General features: G+C 54.1%; 1 protein-coding gene across 2 annotated transcripts; it reads right to left on the reverse strand.

The window, feature by feature from the left end:
• Positions 1–595: 595 nt before the first annotated feature.
• On the reverse strand, positions 596–26,022 carry LOC140392944 (uncharacterized). Of its 2 annotated transcripts, XM_072478738.1 has the most exons (5): positions 25,194–26,016; positions 20,507–20,595; positions 8,812–8,988; positions 5,818–5,971; positions 596–889 (listed from the first exon to the last, which is right to left on the reverse strand). In XM_072478738.1, exons 1-5 carry the CDS (start codon positions 25,923–25,925, stop codon positions 695–697), a joined length of 1,347 nt encoding a protein of 448 aa, XP_072334839.1. In that variant the 5' UTR covers positions 25,926–26,016; the 3' UTR covers positions 596–694. The 2 variants fall into 2 exon arrangements, with proteins under 2 accessions (XP_072334839.1, XP_072334840.1); XM_072478739.1 differs by lacking the exon at positions 8,812–8,988 and having other exon boundaries at positions 25,194–26,022.

A 26,022-nucleotide genomic window follows, 5' to 3' on the forward strand; every position in this document is an offset into this window, starting at 1 on the left:
CCTTCAGGAGCGGCACAAACAGTTAAGGCCCGTGGCTTACGCCTCCAGAGTTTTAGATGCTGTGGAGCAGGGATTTTCAGCCTGTGAGAGGCACCTGTTCGCAGTTTTCTGGTCAGTTCAGTATTTTTCGTACATAACCGGACTGAACCCCATCACAATCCTCACGGAACACACCCCCACCCACCATTTACTGGACGGACGACTTAAGGACGGTACAGTTAGTACCTTACTAACTGGCCTTAGGCCTTAGCCATTTGCACAGTGGCGGTTGCCCTGAAGTTAAGTATTGGCTATTGTAGCTGATAGGCGTCGTTAAATTCGTTGTAGATATTGTGTTTGCATGTCGAAGTAATCCTAGTGTGTGTAAATAAACCATCTTTTGAACTGACTAGCTGGTTGTGTGGTCATTTGACCGATATAAGGGAAAGACTTGTGGTTCACCGAGATAAATAGAAATACCCACAGTATTGGCGACACTGTTGGGACATAACATCATATCATAAATAGGGCCTCATTATTAAAAGAGCAACTCTCTCTCTGTCTGTCTGTCTCTCTCTCTCTGTCTCTCTCACAATCAGTAAATTTCAGAGCCGCATTGTGAATGTTGGATGAGTTTATTGAGAGATGTGTTGTGTCCCAGTTGGGATTGTGACAGTTCAAAGTGTGAGAACCAACTGCTGGAACATCGCTTGTCCTAGAATCCGAATGTACCACGAGGTTTGGCATATCCGAGCTGTGACCAGTTGGTGAGTGAGGAGACGAGACCCAGGTAGGTATCAATCCTAATCGGCTGCTCCAGGAGTAAGACACCATTAGCACGTCCCGGAAGAGATTGGGTCTGATGGGCTCTCCGCACTGCCTCTGTCAAATACACCCGGAAACTGTAGAGCTGTCAAAGAGAGAGAGGGAGAGTTGAATAACTCAGGAGTGCATAACTGAGGGAGAGATATAAAGAGGGAGCGAATAACTGAGGGAGAGATAGGAGAGCGAGGAGGGCTCATGAAAAGTCCTTGGCAAGTAGGATTAAGGTGAATCCCAAAGTTTTTTATTCCTATGTAAAAAGCAAAAGGGTGGCCAGGAAAAGGATTGGACCACTTACGGACAATGGGGGGAATCTATGTGTTGAACCAGAGGAAATGAGCGAGGAACTAAATGAGTACTTTGCATCAGTGTTCATCAAAGAAAGGGACTTTGTGGAAGATGATTCTGGGGTAGGATGTGTGGACGTCTGAATCATGTCAACATCGAAAAGGAGGAGGTACTGGGACTTTTAAAAGAGATGAAGGGAGATAAGTCTCCTGGGCCTGATGGGATTTACCCCAGAATACTGAGGGAAGCAAGGGAGGAAATTGTTGGGGCCTTGACTGACATATTTGCATCCTCATTGGCTATAGGTGAGATCCCAGAGGACTAGAGAATAGCTAATGTGGTACCGCTGTTTAAGAAAGGTAGCAGGGATAATCCTGGAAACAATAGGCTGGTGAGCCTCACGCCGGTAGTAGATAAATTATTGGAGAGAATTCTCAGGGACAGGATTTATACCCATTTGCAAACTCATTAGCGATAGCCAGCATGGTTTTGTGAAGGAGAGGTCGTGCCTCACTAACTTGATCGAGTTTTTTGAAGAGGTGACAAAGATGATTGATCATAGAATTTACAGTGTGGAAGGAGGCCATTCGGCCCATGGAAAGAGCGCCCTATTCAAGCCCATGCCTCCACCCTATCCCTTTAACCCCACTTAACCTTTTTGGACACTAAGGGCAATTTAATATGGTCAATCCACCTATCCCGCACATCTCTGAACAGTGGGAGGAAACCGGAGCACCCGGGGGGAACCTACGCAGACACGGGGAGAACTTGCAGACTCCGCACAGACAGTGACCCAAGCTGGGAATCAAACCTGGCACCATAGAGCTGTGAAGCAACTGTGCTAACCACTGTGCTACCGTGCTGCCCACGGAGGTGAGGGGAGGGTGTTGGATGGTTTTTTCATGGACTTTAGTAAAGCCTTTGACAAGATGCCTCATGGCAGATTGGTGCAAAAGGTGAAGTCACATGAGATCAGAGGTGAGGTGGTAAGATGGATACAGAACTGGCTCGGTCACAGAAGGCAAAGGGTAGCAGTAGAAGGGTGTTTTTCTGAATGGAAGGTTGTGACAAGGATCTGTGCTTAAGCCTCTGTTGTTTGTAGTATACATAAACAATTTGGAGGAAAATGTAGCTGGTCTGATTAGTAAGTTTGCGGATGACATCAATGTTGGTGGATTGACAGATAGTGATGAGGATTGTCAGAGGATACAGCAGGACATTGATAGATTTGGGACTTGGGCAGAGAAATGGCGAATGGAGTTTAATCTGGACAAATGTGAGGTTTCATAGTCTAATATAGGTCTAATTTTCATAGGTCTAATATAGAGGGGAAATATACCGTAATTGACAAAACAGATCCACAGATCTTTGAAAGTGACAACACAAGTAGACAAGATAGTCAAGAAAGCATACGGAATGCTTGCTTTCATTGGAAGGGGCATCGAGTATAAAAACTGGCAAGTCATGCTACAGTTGTGTAGGACCTTGGTAAGGCTGCACTTGGAATATTGCGCACAATTCTGGTCGCCACTTTACCAGAAGAATGTAGAACATTACAGCAAAGTACAGGCCCTTCAGCCCTCGATGAAGGTTTTGGAGATGTAGAGGTTTTGGAGAGGGTGCAGAAGAGGATGTTCGTTATGTGGAGCAGCTGAATAGACTCGGATTGTTTTCATTAGAAAGACGGAGGTTGAGGGGTGACCTTATAGATGTCTGCAAGACTATGAGGGGCATAGAAAGAATGGATGGGCAGGCACTCTTTCCCAGGGTGGAGAGGTCAGTCACCAGGGGGAATAGGTTTAAGGTCTGTGGGGCAAGGTTTAGAGGAGATGTGTGAGGCAGGTTTTTTACACAGAGGGTGCTGAGTGCCTGGAACACGTTACCAGGGGAGGTTGTGGAAGCAGATACATTAACGGCATTCAAAAGGCATCTTTACAAACACATGGATAGGATGGGTATAGAGGGATACGGCACAAGGAAGTGCTGAGGGTTTTGGCAAAGGTTCGTATCATGACCGGTACAGGCTTGGAGGGCCGAAGGGCCTGATCCTGTGCTGTACTGTTCTTTGTTCTTTGAGGGAGAGATAGAGATAGTGAATGAATAACTGAGTTAGAGTTAGAGAGATAGAGAGAAGGTCTGAGGAACTGAGGGAGAGATAGAAAGAGGGAGTAAATAACTGAGGGAGCGAGGTGGAGTGAATAACTCAGGGATAGATAGAGAAGAAATGAATAACTGAAGGAGAAATAGAGAGAGTGAGTGGGTAACAGAGAGAGAGACAGTGCATAGGAGAAAAATGTAGAGAGAGGGAGTGAATAACTGAGGTGAGATAGAAAGAGGGAGTGAATAACAGAGAGAGGAAGAGAATAAGTGAGGGTGATAGAGAGGGGGAGGGAATAACAAAGGGAGATAGAGGGAGTGAATAACTGGGGGAGAGCGAGGGAGAGGTTTTAGAATGCCTGATAAAGTGGTAGAGAGGGGGCGTCGTGGAGTGAATAACTGAGAATGAGATAGAGAGGGGGAGTGAATAACTGAGGGAGAGTTAGTGAGAGTGAGTGAATTGCTGAGGGTGAGGTAGAGAGGGTGAGTGAATAACTGAGGGAGGGATGGAGAGGGGGAGTGAGTTACTGAGTATGAGGTAGAGAGAGGTAATGAATAACTGAGGATGAGATAGAGAGGGGAGTGAATAACTGAGGGTGAGATAGAGAGGGAGAGTGAATAACTAAGGGAGAGATAGAAAGAGGGAGTGATAGAGATAGAGGGGGGGAATGAAAAACTGAGGGTGAGATAGAGAGGGAGAGTGAATAACTGAGTGTGAGACAGTGAGGAGGAGTAAATAACTAAGGGAGAGATAGAAAGAGGGAGTGAATAACTGAGGGAGAGATAGAGAGGGGGAATGAATAACTGAGGGAGAGATTGAGAGAGGGAGTGAATAACTGAGGGGGAGATGGAGAGGGGGAGTGAATAACTGAGGGAGGGGTAGAGAGAGGGAGTAAATAATTGAGGGGGAGGTAGTGAGAGTGAGAGAATCACTGAGGGAGAGATAGGGGAAGTGAATAACTGAGGGGAGATAGAGAGTGGGAGTGATTAACTGAGGGAGGGATAGAGAGAGGGAGTGAATAACTGAGGGAGGGATAGAGAGGGAGTGAATAACCGAGGGACGGATATAGAGGGAGTGAATAACTGAGGGAGGGATAGCGAGGGGGAGTGAATAACTGAGGGAGGGATAGAGAGGGAGTGAATCACTGAGGGAGGGATAGAGAGGGAGTGAATAACTGAGGGAGGGATGGAGAGGGAGTGAATAACTGAGGGAGGGATAGAGAGGATAAATCAAAAAAACGAACAAAAAATTGACTTATTGAATAACTGAGAGATAGAGGCAGTGCATAACAGAGGGAGATATAGAGAGATGAAGAATAACTGAGAGAGGGGTAGAGAGAGGAGTGAATTACTGAGGGAGGGGAAGACAGAATGTGTCAAAAACTGAGGGAGAGATAGAGAGAGGGAGCAAATCACTGAAAGCGAGAGAGAAAGTGAATAACTGAGGGACAGACAGCAGGAGTGAGTGGATGAAGGAGAGACAGAAAGAAGGAAACAAGAACTGAGTGAGAGATAGAGGGGTGAATAAGTGAGGGAGAGGTAAGAGAGAAAAAGTGAACAACTTAGGGGGGAGATAGATAGAGTGAATAATTGAGGGAAAAATAGAGAGAGGGTGAGAATAACTGAGGGAGGGAGAGAGAGAGAAACTGAATAAGTGAGGGAGGTATAAAGAGAGGGAGTGAGTAACTGAGAATGAGATAGAGAGAGGAAGTGAATAACTCAAGAAGAGATAGCGAGGGAGTGAATTAATGATGGAGAAGGGGAGTGAATAACTGAGGGACAGATAGAAAGAGTGAGTTTCTGAAGGAGAGATAGAAACAGTAAGAAGTCTTACAACACCAGGTTAAAGTCCAACAGGTTTGTTTCAAATCACTAGCTTTCGGAGCACTGCTCCTTCCTCAGGTCCTGAGGAAGGAGCAGTGCTCCGAAAGCTTGTGTTTGAAACAAACCTGGTGGACTTTAACCTGGTGTTGTAAGACTTCTTACTGTGCTCACCCCAGTCCAACACCGGCATCTTACATCGAGAGATAGAAAGAGGGGGAGAATAACCACAGTAGCGATAGGGAGAGGGAGTGAATAACTGAGGGAGAGTGAAGGAGTGAGTACCTGAAGGAGGCATATAAAGAGGGAATAAATAAGGGAGGAATGGAGAGCAGGAATATGACTGAGGGGAAGATAGAGAGAAAAGGAGTGAGTAGCTGAAGGAGTGGTATAGAGGGACTGAATAACTGAAGGAGAGATAGAGAACGACTGAATAACCTAGGGAGGGAGAGAATGGGGGACAAAGAGAGCAAGATAGAGAGTGACATAGACCTGCAGAGGGAAGGAAAAAGTGGGAGGGAGCGACAGAAAGAGAAACTGGGAGAGGGACAGAGAGCCACAGAGATAGAGTGAGAGACAGACAGGGACAGGGACACAGAGTGAGAGGCAAGAAGATATAGACAGAGAGACAGAAAAAGGGGACAGTGAGAGAGAGACAGGGAAAGGAAGAGAGAGTGAGACAGAGAGACAAAGAGAGAAGGAGAAAGAGAGAGGGGGAGGCACTGAGAAAGAGAGGGATACAGAGCGAGAGAGGCACAGAGACAGAGTGAGGGATACAGTGTACCACTGCGCACTCACGCCCATCCTCACCTGGCAGAGAGGGTGCACTGTGCCATTTTTGCTAGCGGCTGGATGTTCAGTCAGAGCAATGAAGGGCATCTGACGGGACCAGGGATTCCAACGATCCAGGAATGATGGTTCCCGAAGTTTATCCCACTGGATCCTGAGGCCAGTGCCAGCCCTCCTGTGAACACAGACAGAAGGTCAACCATCGGAGGAATCTGACATGCCTGTACCCAATACTATGAACACAATCGCAAAGCCAACACACACCTAACTCACAGGGAGGAGCGAATCATTCCAGGTTCCAGATCCTGACCCCTGGGTTAGGGAGTCGGGTGAATCAGCCCGGGTTCCTGATCCCAGTTCAGTGACCCCTGGATTAGGGAGGGGTTGAATCAGCCTGGGTTCCTGATCCCAGTTCAGTGACCCCTGGGTTAGGGAGGGGGTGAAGTTGCCCGGGTTCCTGATCCCAGTCCAGTGACAACTGGGTTAGGGAGGGGGTGAAGTCGCCCGGGTTCCTGATCCCAGTCCAGTGACCCCTGGGTTAGGGAGGGGGTGAATCAGCCCGGGTTCCTGATACCAGTCCAGTGACCCCTGGGTTAGGGAGGGGGTGAATCAGCCCGGGTTCCTGATCCCAGTCCAGTGACCCCTGGGTTAGGGAGGGGGTGAATCAGCCCGGGTTCCTGATCCCAGTCCAGTGACCCCTGGGTTATGGAGGGGGTGAATCAGCCCGGGTTCCTGATCCCAGTCCAGTGACCCCTGGGTTAGGGAAAGGGTGAATCAGCCCGGGTTCCTGATCCCAGTCCAGTGACCCCTGGGTTAGGGAGTCGGGTGAATCAGCCCGGGTTCCTGATCCCAGTCCAGTGACCCCTGGGTTAGGGAGGGGGTGAATCAGCCCGGGTTCCTGATCCCAGTCCAGTGACCCCTGGGTTATGGAGGGGGTGAATCAGCCCGGGTTCCTGATCCCAGTCCAGTGACCCCTGGGTTAGGGAAAGGGTGAATCAGCCCGGGTTCCTGATCCCAGTCCAGTGACCCCTGGGTTAGGGAGTCGGGTGAATCAGCCCGGGTTCCTGATCCCAGTCCAGTGACCCCTGGGTTAGGGAGGGGGTGAATCAGCCCGGGTTCCTGATCCCAGTTCAGTGACCCCTGGGTTAGGGAGGGGGTGAATCAGCCCGGGTTCCTGATCCCAGTCCAGTGACCCCTGGGTTAGGGAGGGGGTGAATCAGCCCGGGTTCCTGATCCCAGTTCAGTGACCCCTGGGTTAGGGAGGGGGTGAATCAGCCCGGGTTCCAGATCCTAGTCCAGTGACCCCTGGGTTAGGGAGGGGGTGAATCAGCCCGGGTTCCTGATCCCAGTTCAGTGACCCCTGGGTTAGGGAGGGGGTGAATCAGCCCGGGTTCCTGATCCCAGTTCAGTGACCCCTGGGTTAGGGAGGGGGTGAATCAGCCCGGGTTCCTGCTCCTTTCATAATATTAATCTTTATTGTCACAAGTAGGCTTACATTAACACTACCATGTAGTTACTGTGAAAAGCCCCTAGTCTCCACATTCCGGCGTCTGTTCGGGTACACAATAGCGAGAATTCAGAATGTCCAAATTACCAACAGCACGCCTTTCTGGACTTGTGGGAGGAAACCGGAGCACCCGGAGGAAACACATGCAGGCACTGGGAGAACGTGCAGACTCCGCACAGACAGTGATCCAAGCCGGGAATTGAACCTGGGACCCTGGCGCTGTGAAGCGACAGTGCTAACCATTGTGCTACCCTGCTGCCTTGATCCCTGTCCAATAACCCTGGGTCAGGGAACAGGTGTGTCATCCGGGGTTCCTGCTCCTGATCTCCTGCTGCAGCCTGACTTGCCAATTTTTATACTCAATGCCCTGGCCGATGAAGGCAGCATGACGTGTGCCTTCTTGACTACATGCTACACCTGAGTTGCCACTTTCAGTGGCCTGTGGACCTGTACACCCAGATCCTTCTGCCTGTCAATACTCTTCAGTGTTCTGCCATTTACTGTCCTTTTCTCACCAGTATTAGACCTTCCAAAACGCATTATCTCAACCGGGGCTCCTTCTCCTGATCCCTGTCCTGTGATCCCTGGGTTAGGGAGAGGGGTAAATCAGCCTGGATCCCTGCTCCTCCTATGACACCTGGGTTAGGAATTGAATAGATTAGCCTGGGTTCCTGCTCCTGGTCCCTGTCTAGTGACCCTGCTTTGGGGAGAGGGGGGTGCCAGAACCTGGGCTATTTCACCTCTCACTGATCCAGGTGTCACTGGACTGGGACAGGAGCAGGAATGTTGACTGATTTACAACCTCCCTGAACCAAAGGTTCAATGGACACGGTTTCCCCTGGGTTAGCCAGGCTAACTGCTCCTGATCCCGGTTCAAGGACCCTTGGGTTGAGGAGGGGGGTGAATCAGCCCGGGTTCCTGCTCCTGATCCCTGCCAAGTGACCCCTGGGTTTGGGAGGGGGGTGAATCAGCCCGGGTTCCTGCTCCTGATCCCTGTCCACTGATCCCTGGGTTAGGGAGCGGGATAGAACATAGAACGATACAGCGCAGTACAGGCCCTTCGGCCCTCGATGTTGCACCGAAACAAAAGCCATCTAACCTACACTATGCCATTATCATCCATATGCTTATCCAATAAACTTTTAAATGCCCTCAATGTTGGCGAGTTCACTACTGTTGCCGGTAGGGCATTCCACGGCCTCACCACTCTTTGCGTAAAGAACCTACCTCTGACCTCTGTCCTGAATCATCCCGGCTAACTGCTCCTGATCCCTGTCCAGTTACTCTTGGTTAGAGGGAGGTGAATCAGCCCAGGTTCCTGCTCCTGATCCCTGTTCAATGACCCTTGGGTTAAGGAGGGGGATGAATCAAATTGGATTCTTGCTCCCGATCCCTGTCCAGTGACCCCTGGGTTAAGGAGGGTGTGAATCATCTTGTGTATCTGATGCTGCCTCCCCCAGTTCACCAGTTCGGTCTGCAGTACCTGTCTGCGACCTCTGGTTACTCACCGGCTAAATGATGTCTCGGGGAATGTAAAGGGTCCGTGTGTAATGGTATCGATATAGTTGAGGGGTACCCTCAGCACCTCATTACAATACAGACCGACAAAATCATATTGACACACAAGGAGAGATCCCTCTGTGATTAACACCAAGCGTTCTGCCTCTCGATTCCAGTGGTCCACCCTGAAAAAACACAACAGAGACACGCAACTGAAAGGGCGAGCCCAAAACACCCCTGCACAACTCCCAACTCACCCTCACTGTCTCTCTTCCTCTTTCTCTCACTCTACTTCTCTCTCTCTGTCTGCCTGCCTGTTTTTCTTCCTATCTGTCTGTTATAACCTGCCTACTTACCATTGGCTGGGGACTAATGACTATCCCACAATCCTGTGGGAGTATGAGCTTCCCCAATGACGGGGGCGGAGATACTCCTAGTATAAATAAGCTGGCCAGTTCAGGAACCAGGAGGAAGGAGTATGTAGCAAGGGAAGTTACTGCTACTGTTATGTATATATGTTATAGTAAATAAAGATGTTGTTACTTTGTATCCTTAAAACTCGTGCTGGATTCTTCGTGGCCCTTACAAAACTGGTGACGAAGGTAAAAGTGAATAGCTGTCTACACTGCTGAAGCCACCTCCCTGGATTTTTGTTGGATACAGGTTGGAAGTTGTTTTCTATTATACCATGCCTCTGTACGGACGTTTGGATGTTTTTGATGCTGCGCTGGAAAGCTGGAACCAGTACACACAACGGATGCGTTACTATTTCCGGGCAAACAATATCACCAAAAACGAGTGCCAGGTGGTCATATTGCTCACCGCCTGCGGCCCGCATACGTTTGGGGTGATTAGGAGCCTTACGTACCCAGCTGCACCGGACACAAAACGTTTGATGAACTTGTGAATATAGTGGGGCAACACTTTAACCCAACCCCGTCCACGATAGTCCAGCGTTACCGGTTTAATACCGCTGAGAGGACCCCTGGAGAATATCTTGCCGATTTTCTATCCAGGCTATGCAGGATTGCGGAGTACTGTGACTATGGTGAGACCTTGTCAGAAATGTTACGCGAATGTTTGGTTTGTAGTATTAACAATGCAGCCATCCAGAGAAAGTAGTTAGTGGAGCGAACATTGAATTTTCAACAGGCCATTCAAATAGTCTTGTCCCGAGAGAGCGCAGAGCGAGGAGTACAGGAGCTACAGGGAATGGAAGTGCATGCCTTGGGGCGCAACCCTTTCCGTCCAAAAACGTCCCCCCGCACTCCTGCGGTACCTTGGGCGAGGCAACGTCCGGACCGACGCCAGTGGCCATCGGACATTCCTCCCCGAAGGGAGCCTTCTCCAGAGCCAATGGATGAGGAGCCATGTCCGTGTCAGACTTGTAGGCGCCGACCCCGTCACGGACGACGGTCCTGGGGACGCCAGAGGCGCCGTCGTTCTGACCGAAACTGGGACCAGCCCAGAGGCCGTACCTCCCATGTGGATGAACCTGCGGCGACTACTCCTGAGGACGTGGAGATTGAGGACGACTGCCTGCAGCTGCATTGTGTGGCAGCTCCCCGTGTGGCCCCCATTAAGGTGACAGTAAGGGTCAATGGCCACCCGCTTGAGATGGAGTTGGATACTGGCGCAGCGGTCTCCGTGATCGCCCAGAGGACATTCGACCGCATCAAGCAGGGTATAGGCCCTTACATTAACCGACTCACAGGCCAGGTTGGCCACCTACACTGGGGAACCACTGGACATTGCAGGAACTACAATGACCCCTGTTGTCTATGGACGCCAGGAGGGGCGTTTCCCACTTATTGTGGTGCGCGGCCATGGGCCCAGCCTGTTGGGTCGGGACTGGTTGCGCCATTTGCGGTTGCAATGGCAGCACATCCTCCAAACAGTTTCTGAAGGGTTGACTGAGGTGCTAGGACGATACCCAGATGTATTCCAGCCTGGTTTGGGGAAAATAAAAGGGGCCGTAGCCCATATCCAAGTTGAACCAGGAGCCACGCCGCGCTATTTCCGGGCGCGCCCAGTGCCTTACGCCTTGCTCGTGAAGGTAGAAGGGGAGCTCACTCGTTTGGAGAGTTTGGGTATTATCAGGCCCGTCCGTTTTGCTGACTGGGCAGCACCAATTGTACCTGTAATGAAGCCAGATGCCACAGTTCGCTTGTGTGGCGACTATAAACTTACAGTGAATACAGTTTCCCGACTCGACCGATATCCAATGCCTCGCATAGAGGATCTCTACGCGAAACTTGCAGGTGGACTCGTTCACAAAATTAGATATGAGTCACGCCTACCTGCAGTTGGAGCTGGACCCTGCCTCCCGACCATATGTAACGATTAATACACACCGGGGCCTGTATGAATATACACGGTTGCCCTTTGGAGTATCCTCTGCCTGCGCAATCTTTCAACGTGTTATGGAGGGCATTTTGAGAGGTTTACCACGTGTGGCTGTCTACCTAGATGACGTTTTGATTACAGGGACGTCAGAGCAAGAACATTTGGAAAATCTGGATGCTGTCCTTAGACGCCTTTCGGAGGCTGGAGTCCGTTTACGTCGCACAAAGTGCGTATTTCAGGCAAAGGAAGTAGTCTACCTAGGTTATCGGGTGGACCGCGAAGGTCTGCACCCCGTCGCAGAGAAGGTGCGTGCAATTCAACATGCCCCCACCCCGACTGACACTTCACATCTTCGTTCTATTCTCGGTCTCGTAAACTATTACGGGAAGTTCCTCCCCAATCTGGCAACTACGCTGGCCCCTTTGCACCTTCTGCTAAAGAAAAATCACACCTGGGTTTGGGGTCAGCCGCAAGAAACCGCTTTCCGGTGGGTAAAGCAACAATTGTCGTCATCTGGGTTACTAACCCACTATGATCCTGGAAAGCCTTTGCTCGTCACATGTGATGCATCCCCGTATGGTATTGGGGACGTCCTGTCCCACAAGATGGAGAACGGGGCCGAGCGACCGATAGCTTTCGCCTCCCGCACATTGATTGCAGCGGAGAAAAAGTACGCGCAGATCGAGAAGGAGGGCCTGGCAGTGGTTTTTGCGGTGAAACGTTTCCACCAGTACGTGTACGGCCGCCATTTCACTATCGTGACTGATCATAAGCCCCTGCTGGGACTTTTCAGAGAGGATAAGCCAATACCGCCCATCGCTTCTGCACGGATCCAGCGCTGGGCTTTGTTGCTTGCTGCATACGAGTATTCTCTGGAGCACAAACCAGGTACACAGATAGCAAATGCTGACACACTGAGCCGATTGCCTTTATCGACCGGCCCCATGTCAACCCCCACGACCGGTGAGGTGGTTGCAACCCCAAATTTTATGGATACCTTGTCTGTCACGGCATCACAGATCCGTGAGTGGACCCAGACGGAGCCAGTCCTGTCAAAGGTTCGGCACATAGTCCTGTATGGTGGGCAGCATAGACAGCTCCCAGGCGAGTTGCGGGCATTTTCCTCCAAGCTGTCAGAATTCAGCGTGGAAGACGGCATCCTCTTGTGGGGGACGCGTGTCATTGTCCCGGAAAAAGGCCAGGAGCTGATACGATCAGACTTGCACAATGGGCATCCATGCGTGACAAATGAAAATGTTGGCCCGGAGTTATGTCTGGTGGCCAGACCTCGACACCGACATTGAGAAGGTGGCCCAATACTGCTCCATTTGCCAGGAGCATCAGAAGCTTCCGCCGGCCGCGCCGCTACATCACTGGGAATGGCCAGGGCGGCCTTGGGCATGCTTGCATGCAGATTTTGCGGGCCCTTTTCAAGGATCCATGTTCCTTCTATTAATTGACGCCCAGTCCAAATGGCTAGAGGTGCATAAGATGCAGGGGACAACGTCCTGTGCAACAATTGAAAAAATGCGTTTATCATTTAGCACGCATGGCCTCCCCGAGGTGCTGGTCACGGATAATGGCACTCCATTCACGAGTGAGGAGTTTGCTAGGTTTACAAAGATGAACGGCATCCGCCATATCCGCACTGCCCCTTACCACCCGGCTTCAAATGGGTTGGCAGAGCGTGCAGTGCAAACATTCAAAAGAGGCCTAAAGAAGCAGTCTTCCGGATCAATGGACACGAGACTGGCTCGCTTTTTGTTTACGTACAGGACCACCCCCCATGCAGTGACTGGGGTAGCTCCCGCAGAACTCCTAATGGGCCGGAGACTTCGCACCCGCCTTAGTATGATTTTCCCGGACATTGGCGCAAAAGTACACCGCACACAAGAACGGCAGGGACAGGGATTTTCTCGGCATCGTCCGATTCGGCAGTTTGCGCCCGGTGACCCAGTGTTCATTCGGAATTTTGCTGGTGGTGCCCAATGTGTTCCTGGTGTAATCTTTCGCCAAACGGGCCCTATATCTTACCAGGTGCAAGCCCAGGGTCGTCTCCAGCGAAAACATGTAGACCACGTTCGGTCCAGAAGATCATCCCCTCAAAAGATTCCCCGCCCCCGGAGCTCATTTCTACAGCCGCAGAGACCAGAGACAAGGGAAGGTAGTCCTCACAATCTTCCACTGGTGCCTCACTCGAAGCCTGCGCAGGTCGTTACGGGACCAAATGGAGATAGAGACGCTGACATGATGGAGGCAGCAGACTCTGACTCCGAGATGGAGACACAGGATGCATCAGAGGGGGAATCCTCGGGTCCACGGGCCGTGGATGTACAACCGTTGCGCCGTTCATCACGGAAGCGCCGGTCTCCATCTCGTTACATGCCGCCTGATCCAGCGCCGCGTGCAAATGGCGTCCGGCCTGCGGCCAAACGAGTCCGACGCTTTCCTTCGCCAGGGTCTTCGGTGGATTCCTTGGACTTTGGGGGGGGGGGATGTTATAACCTGCCTGCTTACCATTGGCTGGGGACTAATGACTATCCCACAATCCTGTGGGAGTATGAGCTTCCCCAATGAGGGGGCGGAGAAACTCCTAGTATAAATAAGCTGGCCAGTTCAGGAACCAGGAGGAAGGAGTATGTAGCAAGGAAGTTACTGCTACTGTTATGTATATATGTTATAGTAAATAAATGTTGTTACTTTGTATCCTTAAAACTCCTTCGTGGCCCTTACAAAACTGTCTCTCTTTCGGTCTCTTTCTCACGCTCTCTCTCTTGCTCCCCGTCTCTATCTCTTCGTCTCTTCTCCCTGTGCCTCGCTCTCTCACTCTGTCTCTTACACTCTCTCTCTCTCTCTCTCTCTCTCCTCATCTCCCCCTCCCAGTCTCTCTCTTCTTCTCTTTCATTTACTCTGAACTTCTTGCTCTCTACTGCCCCTCTCTCTCACTCTACCTCTCTCTCACTTCTGCCCCTCTCTCTCACTCTTTCTCTCTTTCACTCCTTCTGCCACCCCTACATCTCTCTCTCCCTGTCACACTCCGGCTGTTAAACCAAGCTGTGGAACTATTTCCAAGTTGTTGTTTTGAGAAGTGAAATATGTTAATGAGGCAGAACCTGTTTGACAGCTCTGTCTGTGGGAGCTGCAGTGGGGGAGGTGTGTGTGGAGTGTGCATGTACTGTCTCTGTCTCTCTCTCTCTCCCTCACTCACTCTGGGCGGGATTCTCTCAGCCGGCGGCGAGTCGCAGAATCCCTGGGGGGCCGCGCGAATCCCGCCACGCCGCTCCAACGCCAGAACATGATTCTCCGATGCGGATAAAAACGGGCGCGCGTGCATGGCGCCCCGCCGCACGGAGAATCACAACAAGCGGTCGTAGCGGCAATTCTCCGGTGGGCCAGTGATCCTCCGGGCCGGATCGGCCGAAGTCCCGCCGGTGTGACCGGATGTCACATATGGTCTAAAAAAGCGTCAACCAGTCGTGCTGGCTGACACTGCGGGAGGAGGTAGTTGACAACGTTGGGGGTGGGGACCCCGGGAGGGGGGACAGCACAGCCGTGGTTGCGGGCAGTGTGGGGTAGGCCCCCTAGGGGGGTTGGGTTGGTTGACGGCATTGGGGATGGGGACCCCGGGAGGGGGAACGGCATGGCCGTGGTTGCGGGCGGTGTAGGTTGGGGGGAGGGGGGTTTTCCACACATACGTTGCCGGAAGGAGCGGTGGGGGAGACAAAGGCTGCGGGCGGCCAATGCCCGCCATAACAGGGCGGATCCAGCGGCCCAGACACTATGACGGCAGACACGCGGATGTCCACCCAACCTGTTCGCTGTCGCGGCTCAGGCCGTCCTCACGTGTGCCAGAACACCCATGCCCCCCAGCTGGTGGCACCCACAAGCGGGTAGGTCCAGGGCGGCATACACGACAGCCCCCGGTGAGGGCAGTGCCACCAGACAGTGGCCCCCTGGCAGGGCGGACAGCCGGCCGGTCTCAGGGCACCAAGAAGGCGGGGGTGGGGCGCGTGTTGGCAACCGGGTCCAGCCATGTAGCCCATGGCACCTGGTTGTGGAGGGAGGGGGTATGCCAATGATGAAACCCCCTACGGATCGTACAATGTTTAGCCATCTTCCAGCGTTGTTGGCCACCATGGCAGGGGCCGCTGCCCTGCGTGAGGCCCAGTGGGAGCTGGAGCAGGGGCATGACAGGGAGGTGGCGGAGCCTGCTGTAGAGCAGCGGACCGCAGTCAGGCATGTGCAAGCCACCCAGGCCACAGGGCCACATGCCCGAGAGGCGCAGGAAGAGCACCAGGCCGTGCGGGAGCCACAGCACGAGGATACCGAGAGGAGGAGGAGGGTGTGCCACGGCCACCCGATGAGGTCCAATGAGGTCTCTAGTTTACCAGCGCCGCATGTCCTTCGAGGACTTCCCGGACAGGGCGTGCAGGAGGAGACTCTGGATGAGCCGGGAGACTGTCGTCCACAGGAGACATGCCCTCCTGGTGGCCGTCAAGGTGACGGTCGCCCTCAACTTCTTCGCGACGGGGTCATTCCAGTCGCCAAGTGGGGACATGCCTGGCATCTCGCAGCCATCGGTGCACAGGTGCATCCGGGCCGTCACTGACTCCCTGTACGACATCACGGACCGATACATACAGTTCCCTGTGGACTGCGCCCACCAGGATGCCCGCACAGCGGGGTTCGCCGCTGTTGCTCGGTTACCCATGGTCCAGGGGGCGATCGATGGAGTGCACATCGCCATGCGGCCCACGTCGGAGGAAAGGGCCATGTGCCTGAACAGCAAGGGTACGTACTCAATGAACGTGCAGGTGGTCTGTGACCACAGGATGACGATCCTGCACGTCTGCGCCAGGTACCCCGGCAATGTGCATGACTCTTTTATATGGGCCCAATCGTTTATTCTTGGCTTGTTCGAGGGACGCCCCCCCCCCCCCCCACCCCCCCCGGATTGCAGGGCTGGTTGCTGGGCGACAGGGGTTATCCGTTGCGGTCGTGGCTGATGACGCCTATACGGAGGCCACAGACTGCCGCAGTGCACCGTTACAATGATGCCCATAGTGCGACCAGGGGTGTGGTCGACAGGTGTTTTGGGCTGCTGAAGTTGCGCTTCAGGTGCCTGTACCGCTCTGGAGGGGCCCTCCAGTACCCATCGGTGAGGGTCGGCCACAACGTTGTGGTCTGCTGCAGAGGGGCGATGTGCTGGAGGAGGAGGGGGAGGATCAGGACGAAGGGCACTCCACTCCAGATGATGAGGAGGATGGCGAGGTGGGGGCCGATGCACGGGACATGGGGGATGGACGGCAACGGGATGCTGCCCGACGCCGCCGGCTGGGCCAGCAAGCACAGGAGGCGCTGATAGCCGCACGTTTCAGCGACCACGGTGGGTGGCAGGATTGATGGGCATGGGCACAGACAACAGAGTTCAGCACCTACCCCCACCACCGACCACCCTCACCTCCCCCACCGCCACATCACCCACATGCATACCACCCGTCCACGACACATTCACCTGCTGCACAACGGGATGGGGGTCTCACGGTTGACGGTGTAAGCGGGTCTGGTGCAAGGCATGGAGGATGATGACAGCCCGCTCTGCAATGGCGCTGAGCTGCACATCGTTCGACAGTGTCTGACCCATGGCCACATCAAGACCCTCCACCTGGGTGGACCATGCATGCGGCCTAGACACTGCATCTCATGGCCCTGTCGTATGGCTGGGGGGGTGGGTTGGCGTGGGTGAACAGTGTGGGGGGGGGGGGGTGCGTGCAAGTCACACTCACCGGAGCTAAACATTCCATCGCAGCACCCTGCACTCACACTGGCACCCAGTCCCCACCCCACCCCCGCACGCATCGGACAGAGCACAGAGGCAGCGTACAGAGGTGTGAAAGGTGTTTAATAACTGACGTCCTGTACATGTGTCCTAGCCCATTTAACTATTCTGTGCCCTGCACCCATGCCAACTTCCTCAGTGTCTACCTTTCTGGCCTTATTACTATGTCTAGGTGTTCCCCCAGACGGTACAGCAGGACTGGAGGCGGACTCCTGTGACCCCTGTCCTGTGACTAGGGACTCCTTTGGCGGCCGTTTCCTGGGGTGGCCCAGCCTGGATGGGGCGGGCTGCACCTCGGGCGATTGGGATGGTGTGGTGCCACCCTGGTCTGCCCGCTGCCCACCAGATGCAACAGGGACGGTAGGGGGAGTCCGAGGTGGCGCAGAGTTAGACATAGACATAGACATAGAATTTACAGTGCAGAAGGAGGCCATTCGGCCCATCGAGTCTGCACCGGCTCTTGGAAAGAGCACCCTACCGAAGGTCCAAACCTCCACCCTATCCCCATAACCCCACCTAATCCCCATAACCCAGTAACCCCACCCTACGGGCAATTTTGGACACTATGGGCAATTTAGCATGGCCAATCCACCTAACCCGCACATCTTTGGACTGTGGGAGGAAACCGGAGAACCCGGAGGAAACCCACGCACACACGGGGAGAACGTGCAAACTCCGCACAGACAGTGACCCAAGCCGGAATCGAACCTGGGACCCTGGAGCTGTGAAGCAATTGTGCTAACCACCATGCTACCGTGCTGCCCCTGCAGGGGGACCCGGAACGGGCCGCATCACCTCCTCCTCCCTCTGGGTGCCCGGTGGCCTCCGGGGCTCTCCATGGGATGAGGGTGCGAGCGGATCCTGCACCCGGGGCACCCCCATCACCTGACGCTGCCAGTCCTGGACGCCCGCGCTGGGGGGAGAGTGCTGAGGGGAGAGGGCCGGGGGGTGAGAGGGCCGGGGGGGGGGGGGTGGGAGGAGAGAAGAGAGAGGGCCGGGGGGGGGGGGGGAGAGAGAGGGGGCGGGGGGGGGGGGGGGGCTGGGGGGGGGGAAGAGAGGGGGCCGGGGGGTGGGGGGGGGGGGTGGGAGAGGGAGGGAAAGAGAGGAAAGAGGAGAAAGGGCCGGGGGGGGGGGGAGGGGGAGTGCTGTGGTTGTACCCCGGGGGAGGGGGTGGGTGTCACATGTCTGGGGGGTAGAGGGGCTGGCGCCATGGGTATATTGCTGGGTACATTGCTGGGTACTCACCCTGGTTACCCCAGTAGGTGGTTCACCTTTTTGCGGCACTGCTCGCCAGTCCTGGGTGTCACCGCGATGGCACTGACGGCCGTGCCCACCTCCCTCCATAGACGGCGGGCCACATTGGCTGGGGCCCTCTGGCCGGGTCCGGGTTACAAGCCCCCTCCTCTCCTCGAGGGCGTCCAGGAGCGTCTCTAGGTCATGATCCATGAACCGGGGCCTGCTCAGCGTGGCGCCATCCTGCTCCGTCGGCGGTGTGTGCGCCGATTGCGTGGCGCCGCGTCTCTGACGGCGTGCAACAATCCCGTTTTGACGCCGGCGTCAACACTTAGCCGATGTATGGTAGAATCCCGCCCTCTATCTCTCTCCCTGCCTTGCTCTGTCTCCCTCCCCCCCTCATTGAGTCATCAAGGTTTATAGCATGAAAACAGGCCCTTCGGCCCAATGTTCCGTGCTGCCCAGTTTTTACCACTTAGCTCGTCCCAATTGCCTGCATTTGGCCCATATCCCTCGATACCCATCTTACCCATAAAACTGTCTAAACTGTACCCGCCTCTACGATTGCCTCTGGCAGCTCGTTCCAGACACTCACCAGCCTCTATTTGAAAACATTTCCCCTCTGGACCCTCTCTTGCTCTGTCTCTCCCTCCCTCCCTCACTCTGTCTCTCTCTCACTCTCTCTCTCCCTCGCTCTGTCTCTGTCTCTCTCTCCCTCCCTCCCTTGTTCTGTCTCTCTCCCTCCCTCCCTTGCTCTGTCTCTCACTCTCTCGCTCTCTCTCCCCCCCCCTCCCGTGCTCTGTCTCTCTCTCCCTCCCGTGCTCTGTCGCTCTCTCTCTCTCTTTCTCCCTCCCTTGCTCTGTCTCTCTCTCCCTCCCTTGCTCTGTCGCTCTCTCTCTCTCTCTCTCTCCCTTGCTCTGTCGCTCTCTCTCTCTCTCTCTCTCTTTCCCTCCCTTGCTCTGCCTCTCTCTCCCCCTCCCTTGCTCTGTCTCTCTCTCCCTCCCTTGCTCTGCCTCTCTCTCCCCCTCCCTTGCTCTGTCTCTCTCTCTCTCTTCCTTCCTTGCTCGCTCTCTCTCCCTCCCTTGCTCTGCCACTCTCCCTCCCTCCCTTGCTCTGTCTCTCTCTCTCTCTCCCTCCCTTGCTCTGCCTCTCTCTCTCTCTTCCTTCCTTGCTCGCTCTCTCACTCTCTCCCTCCCTTGCTCTGCCACTCTCCCTCCCTCCCTTGCTCTCTCTCTCTCTCCCTCCCTCCCTCGGTCTCTCTCTCTCTCTCTATCTCCCTCCCTTGCTCTCTCTCTCTCCCTCCCTCGGTCTCTCTCTCTCTCTCTATCTCCCTCCCTTGCTCTCTCTCTCCCTCCCTCCCTTGCTTTGTCTGTCTCTCTCTCTCTTTCTCTCCCTCCCTTACTCTGACTCTCTCCCTCCCTTGCCCTGTCTCTCTCTCTCTCCCACCCTTGCTCTGTCGCTCTCTCTCTCTCTTTCTCCCTTCCTTGCCCTGTTTCTTTCCCTCCCTCCCTTGCTCTGCCTCTCTCCCTCCCTCCCGCCCTTGCTCTGCCTCTCTCTCCCCCTCCTTTGCTCTGTGTGTCTCTCTCTCTCTCCCTCCCTCGCTCTGTCTCTCTCTCTCTCCCTCCCTTGCTCTCTCTCTCCCTCCCTTGCTCTGTCACTACTCCCCTCCCTTGCTCTGTCTCTCTCCCTCCCTTGCTTTATCTGTCTCTCTCTCTCTTTCTCTCCCTCCCTTACGCTGACTCTCTCCCTCCCTCCCTTGCTCTGTCTCTCTCCCTCCCTCCCTTGCTCTGTCTCTCTCTCTCTCTCCCTCCCTCCCTCTGTTTCTCTCTCCCTCCCTTGCTCTGTCTCTCTCTCCCTCCCTCCCATGCTCTGTCTGTCTGTCTCTCTCTCTCTCTCTCCCTCCCTTGCTCTGTCTCTCTCCCTCCCTTGCTCTGTCTCTCTCCCTTCCTCCCCTGTTCTGAGTCTCTCCCTCCCTTGCTCTGTCTTTCTCTCTCTCCCTCCCTCGCTCTGTCTCCCTCCCTCCCTTGCTCTGTCTCTCTCTCTCTCCCCTTCCCTTGCTCTGTCTCTCGCTCCCTCCCTCCCTTGCTCTGTCTCTCGCTCCCTCCCTTGCTCTGTCTCTCGCTCCCTCCCTTGCTCTGCCTCTCTCTCCCCCCCTAACTCTGTCTTTCTCTCTCTCTCCCTCGCTCTGTCTCTCTCCCTCCCTTGCTCTGTCTCTCTCCCTCCGTTGCTCTGTCACTCCCATTTTGTCTCTTTGACTTACAGGTAATTCTCCATTTGTAACTCACTCTGTCAAAAGCCAGGAGTTCTGAAATCGCAATTCCTCCTCTGCTAGTTTCCTTCCAATATCCTTGATGGCCTCTTCAATGCATCCAGGCTGTAGGACAGAGAGAGAGTGAGACACAAACTAAGAGAGGGATAAGAATGAGGGATAACGAGAGACACAGAGAGGGAGACAGAGTGAGAGGGAGGCAGAAAGAAAGAGAGAGACACGGAGGAAGAGAGAGAGAGATGACAGAGAGCGACACAGAGAGACAACAGAGTGAGACAGACAAAGAGAGACAGAGAGAGAGACACATAGCGAGAGGGAGATTGTGGTAAACCACTGTTACTGTATTATATATATTGTGGTAAACCACTGTTACTGTATTGTAAATATTGTTTGTTGTCTCTGCTGGCTCCGCCTGTGGCTCCTCCCCTCAGGCTCTGCATAGAGGTGGCCGACCTCTGGCCCTGCCCCAGTTCGGGATCAGTTGCCAGCAGGTTCTCTTTTAGCTTATTAAAGACACAGTTTCGTTCCACAACTCGTCTTTGTTATAATTGATGGCACATCAATTTAATAAGCTAAACGCTTAAGTTGGATGCATCACTCAAGCCTGATCGCCTGGAACTGGACCCCAAGCAGCCGATGCCACTGCGACATTCGAGCACTGGCAATTCGCTGCTTCGAAGCTTACCTTGGATCTGCCGCCGACGCCGTTGCCGACATCCACAAGCTTCGATTCCTCAACGCCCAGGTAAGCCCGCAGGTTTTCCTCCTTTATCAGGGACACTGCCTCGTACGCGGAGGCGATATCGCTGCTGAAGGAGCAGTATGTAAAGGCAGTAAATGAGGTGTACGCTAGGCATCTCCTTGCCACGAGGGGTCAACGCCCCGGAGAATCGAAGGCCGAATTCCTGCGCACCTTGCGGATACTCGGCCGGGACTGTAGCTGTCAGGCGGTATCGGCTGTCCAGTACATGGAGCTGCTGATCAGGGACGCCTATGTCGCTGGCATAAAATCTAACTACATCCGCCAGCGCCTGCTAGAAGGGGGTACACTCGGCCTCCAAGAGACAGTGCAGCTCTCGAATTTGCTGGAAGTGACCTTCCATAACATGGATGCCTTCACCTCCGACCGCGCGACACCCTTGTGGACGTCGTGGGCGCCGGCATCACCCGACCCAGGGTGCGCCCCAAGCCTGTGCCGCGCATTAATCCGGCAACTCCGGAGGCCCGAGATGCTACTTCTGTGGCCAGGGTAAGCACCCCAGACAACGCTGCCCAGCACGGAGCGCGATCTGCAACGGGTGCAGAAAGAAGGGCCACTTCGCCAAAGTCTGCCAGACCCGACCTGTTCCTAAAGTTTCCAGACCCAGCAGCAGCAGCGCTGCGTGTTGCCTTTCGGGACTGCCCCCATCTACCACATCATCCGCCACGTGCGACCCGTAGGGGCCGCCATCTTCAACGCCACCCGCCATGTGCGACCCGTGGGGGCCGCCATCTTCGATGCAACCCGCCATATGCGACCCGTGGGGACTGCCTTCTTGGAATCAGCCCGCCGCCTCCCGGAACCCCTGCTCACCCAGTCGTACGCTGGCCTCTGCTATTCTCGACCAGCCCACCCACCTTCCGAAGCTCGCCTCCATCACCCTCGACCAGTCTCGACCTCATCACCTCACTAAATCCATGATGGCCGTCCGGATCAACGGGTACAAGACGACCTGCCTCTTCGACTCCAGGAGCACTGACAGCTTCATCCACCCAGAGATGGTAAGACGCTGCTCCCTCCCAATTTTACCCATGACCCAGAAAATCTCCCTGGCTTCCGGATCACATTCCGTGGAGATCCAGAGGTACTGTGTCGCAACCCATTCGGTACAGGGCGTAGAGTACGCTAATTTCAAGCTCTACGTCCGCCCTAATCTCTGCGCTGCCCTATTACTGGGTCTTGATTCTCAGTGCCACCTCCGAAACCTTACATAGAACATAGAACATAGAACAATACAGCGCAGTACAGGCCCTTCGGCCCACGATGTTGCACCGAAACAAAAGCCATCTAACCTACACTATGCCATTATCATCCATATGTTTATCCAATAAACTTTTAAATGCCCTCAATGTTGGCGAGTTCACTACTGTAGCAGGTAGGGCATTCCACGGCCTCACTACTCTTTGCGTAAAGAACCTACCTCTGACCTCTGTCCTATATCTATTACCCCTCAGTTTAAAGTTATGTCCCCTCGTGCCAGCCATATCCATCCGCGGGAGAAGGCTCTCACTGTCCACCCTATCCAACCCCCTGATCATTTTGTATGCCTCTATTAAGTCTCCTCTTAACCTTCTTCTCTCCAACGAAAACAACCTCAAGTCCATCAGCCTTTCCTCATAAGATTTTCCCTCCATACCAGGCAACATCCTGGTAAATCTCCTCTGCACCCGCTCCAAAGCCTCCACGTCCTTCCTATAATGCGGTGACCAGAACTGTACGCAATACTCCAAATGCGGCCGTACCAGAGTTCTGTACAGCTGCAACATGACCTCCCGACTCCGGAACTCAATCCCTCTACCAATAAAGGCCAACACTCCATAGGCCTTCTTCACAACGCTATCAACCTGGGTGGCAACTTTCAGGGATCTATGTACATGGACACCTAGATCCCTCTGCTCATCCACACTTTCAAGAACTTTACCATTAGCCAAATATTCCGCATTCCTGTTATTCCTTCCAAAGTGAATCACCTCACACTTCTCTACATTAAACTCCATTTGCCACCTCTCAGCCCAGCTCTGCAGCTTATCTATATCCCTCTGTAACCTGCTACATCCTTCCACACTATCGACAACACCACCGACTTTAGTATCGTCTGCAAATTTACTCACCCACCCTTCTGCGCCTTCCTCTAGGTCATTGATAAAAATGACAAACAGCAACGGCCCCAGAACAGATCCTTGTGGTACTCCACTTGTGACTGTACTCCATTCTGAACATTTCCCATCAACCACCACCCTCTGTCTTTCAGCTTGCCAATTTCTGATCCACATCTCTAAATCACCCTCAATCCCCAGCCTCCGTATTTTTGCAATAGCCTACCGTGGGGAACCTTATCAAACGCTTTACTGAAATCCATATACACCACATCAACTGCTCTACCCTCGTCTACCTGTTCAGTCACCTTCTCAAAGAACTCAATAAGGTTTGTGAGGCATGACCTACCCTTCACAAAGCCATGCTGACTATCCCTGATCATATTATTCCTATCTAGATGATTATAAATCTTGTCTCTTATAATCCCCTCCAAGACTTTACCCACTACAGACGTGAGGCTCACCGGTCTATAGTTGCCGGGGTTGTCTCTGCTTACCTTGAAGTTCGGTGGACCCCTGACCCCCCTCACTGTCTGTAGCCTCGCGACACTTGAGGTCGCTCCATCCTTGCTCTTCGCTAATCTCACCCCGGACTGTAAGCCCGTCGCCACTAGAAGCAGACGATACAGTGCCCGGGACAAGGCCTTTATCAGGTCAGAGGTCCAGCGACTCCTGCGGAAAGGGATCATAGAGGCCAATACCAGCCCCTGGAGAGCCCAAGTGGTGGTCGTCGGGACCGGGGAGAAGCACCGAATGGTCATCGACGACAACCAGGCGATCAACCGGTACATACAGCTCGATGCGTACCCCCTTCCCCGCATATCTGATATGGTCAATCAGATTGCGCAGTATCGAGTCTTCTCCACTGTTGACTTGAAGTCCACGTACCACCAGCTCCCTATCCGCCCGGAGGACCGCCAACACACTGCCTTCGGTGGCGAGGGAGAACACGACGGTCTGGAACGCCGTCCTTCTTGCCCTTCGGTCTAGAAGTCTCCCAGTTTCCCGCTGGCAGGAGGTCCTTCCCGATGCGCTCCACTCCATTCAGTTGCTCCTGTGCACTGCCACCAATGAGACCCCTCATGAACATATGTTTGTCTTCCCCAGCCTGTCCATCATCTAAAAGAACACAAGTCAGGAGTGTGATGGGAAACTCTCCCATTTGCCTGGATGAGTGCGGCTCCCAACAACACTCGAGAAGCTCAACACCATCCAGGACAAAGCAGCCCCGCTCGATCGACACACTAACCACAAACATTCACTCCCTCCACCACCGACGCTTAGTGGCAGCCGTGTGTAACGTATACAAGATGCACTGCAGCGACTCACCAAGGTTCCTCAGACAACACCTTCCGAACCCATGACCTCTACCGTTTGGAAGGACAAGGGGCAGCAGATACCTGGGAACCCCACCACCTGGAAGCTCCTCTCCAAGTAACACACCATCCCGACTGGGAAATATATTGGCCGTTCCTTCACTGTCACCACGTCAAAATCCTGGAGCTCCCTCCCTAACAGCGCCGTGGGTGTACCTACACCACACAGGGACTGCAGTGGTTCGAGAAGGCAGCTCACCCAACACCTTCTCAAGGGGTAATTAGGGATGGGCAACGAATGCTGAGCTTAGCCAGCGAAACCCACGTCCCATGAAATAATGACAGAAGATTGCATGGGAAGGTCCCACATATTGATCTCAGCAAGTGCAGTCAAGTATGGTTACTGAGGCCAGTACTCGGAGCACAACAGATTTCCACCCCTCCCCCCACCCGACTCACTCACCACTCTCTCCCACCACCATTCCCCTGCCCTGCATGTCTACCCAAACACCAACACATTCAGGCACTTACCCGTAACACAAAGTAATCATCCCGGGGGCTGGGATCACAAGGTGGGGTGATGTGAGGTGGGGTGTAGCTGCCCCTTGGGTTGGAGGGATAAAGGCGAGGGAGGTCATGGGGGGTCAAAGGCTCTAGCCTCCAGGAAAAAGGATTCCTCAACTCCTTGTTCTCGGAAATGGGCTTCCCAGAGTCTTGGTCCTGGGAAAAGGGGTTCCCCGAGCCTGGGTCCTGGGATATGGGGTTCGGAGCCTCATGCATGCATGTGCCAGGGGTGAGGGCACCTTCCGTCTGGACCTGGAGGGTGGCCGGAGCTCCCATTGGCTGAGCAGGGCGCTCAGGCTCTTGCATCTGGGGAAAGGGGGTCCCGGTTAAGTCTACCTGTGGGAGGGGGGTCGCGGATTCTTCCACTTGGGTGACAGCACTGGCAGGGTCTTCCACTTGGGTGGCGGGGGTCCCAGATTCTTCCACTTGGGTGACAGGGCTCACAGACTCTCCCACGTGGGTGGTGGGGGTCACAGATTCTCCTACTTGGGTGACAGCGCTCGCAGACTCTCCCTCGTGGGTGACGGGGGTCGCGGATTCTCCCACTTGGGTGACAAGGGCCGATGACATTCCCACATCTAGGCCGGGGGTCGTAGATTCCTCCTGTGAACAGGCAGTGGTCTCAGTGTCTCCCACCTCTGCCCAGAACTTGGTGCCAGTCTCCACTGCACCTGGGCGCAGGGCAGGGGGCTGTGACATTCCCTCGCAAGGGACGAGGGGATTTCCAGCGAAGATAATGCGACGATGCCAGGGCTGTCAGCAAAACCCGGAAGTGTGAGATCTATGAGCGGACTCT

The sequence above is a fragment of the Scyliorhinus torazame genome, chromosome 16, assembly GCF_047496885.1.
Source record: "Scyliorhinus torazame isolate Kashiwa2021f chromosome 16, sScyTor2.1, whole genome shotgun sequence".
Classification (NCBI taxonomy): Eukaryota; Metazoa; Chordata; class Chondrichthyes; order Carcharhiniformes; family Scyliorhinidae; genus Scyliorhinus; species Scyliorhinus torazame.

What these genes read in the sequence shown, in the direction of transcription:
- LOC140392944 (XM_072478738.1), bottom strand. Translation starts at nt 25,925, where the DNA reads ATGTCACAGCCCCCTGCCCTGCGCCCAGGTGCAGTGGAGACTGGCACC. An exon ending in AACTCCTGGCTTTTGACAGA is followed by an intron (nt 8,989 to 20,506) that starts GTGAGTTACAAA and finishes GTGTTTTTTCAG; the next exon opens with GGTGGACCACTGGAATCGAG. An exon ending in CCCGAGACATCATTTAGCCG is followed by an intron (nt 5,972 to 8,811) that starts GTGAGTAACCAG and finishes CTGTGTTCACAG; the next exon opens with GAGGGCTGGCACTGGCCTCA.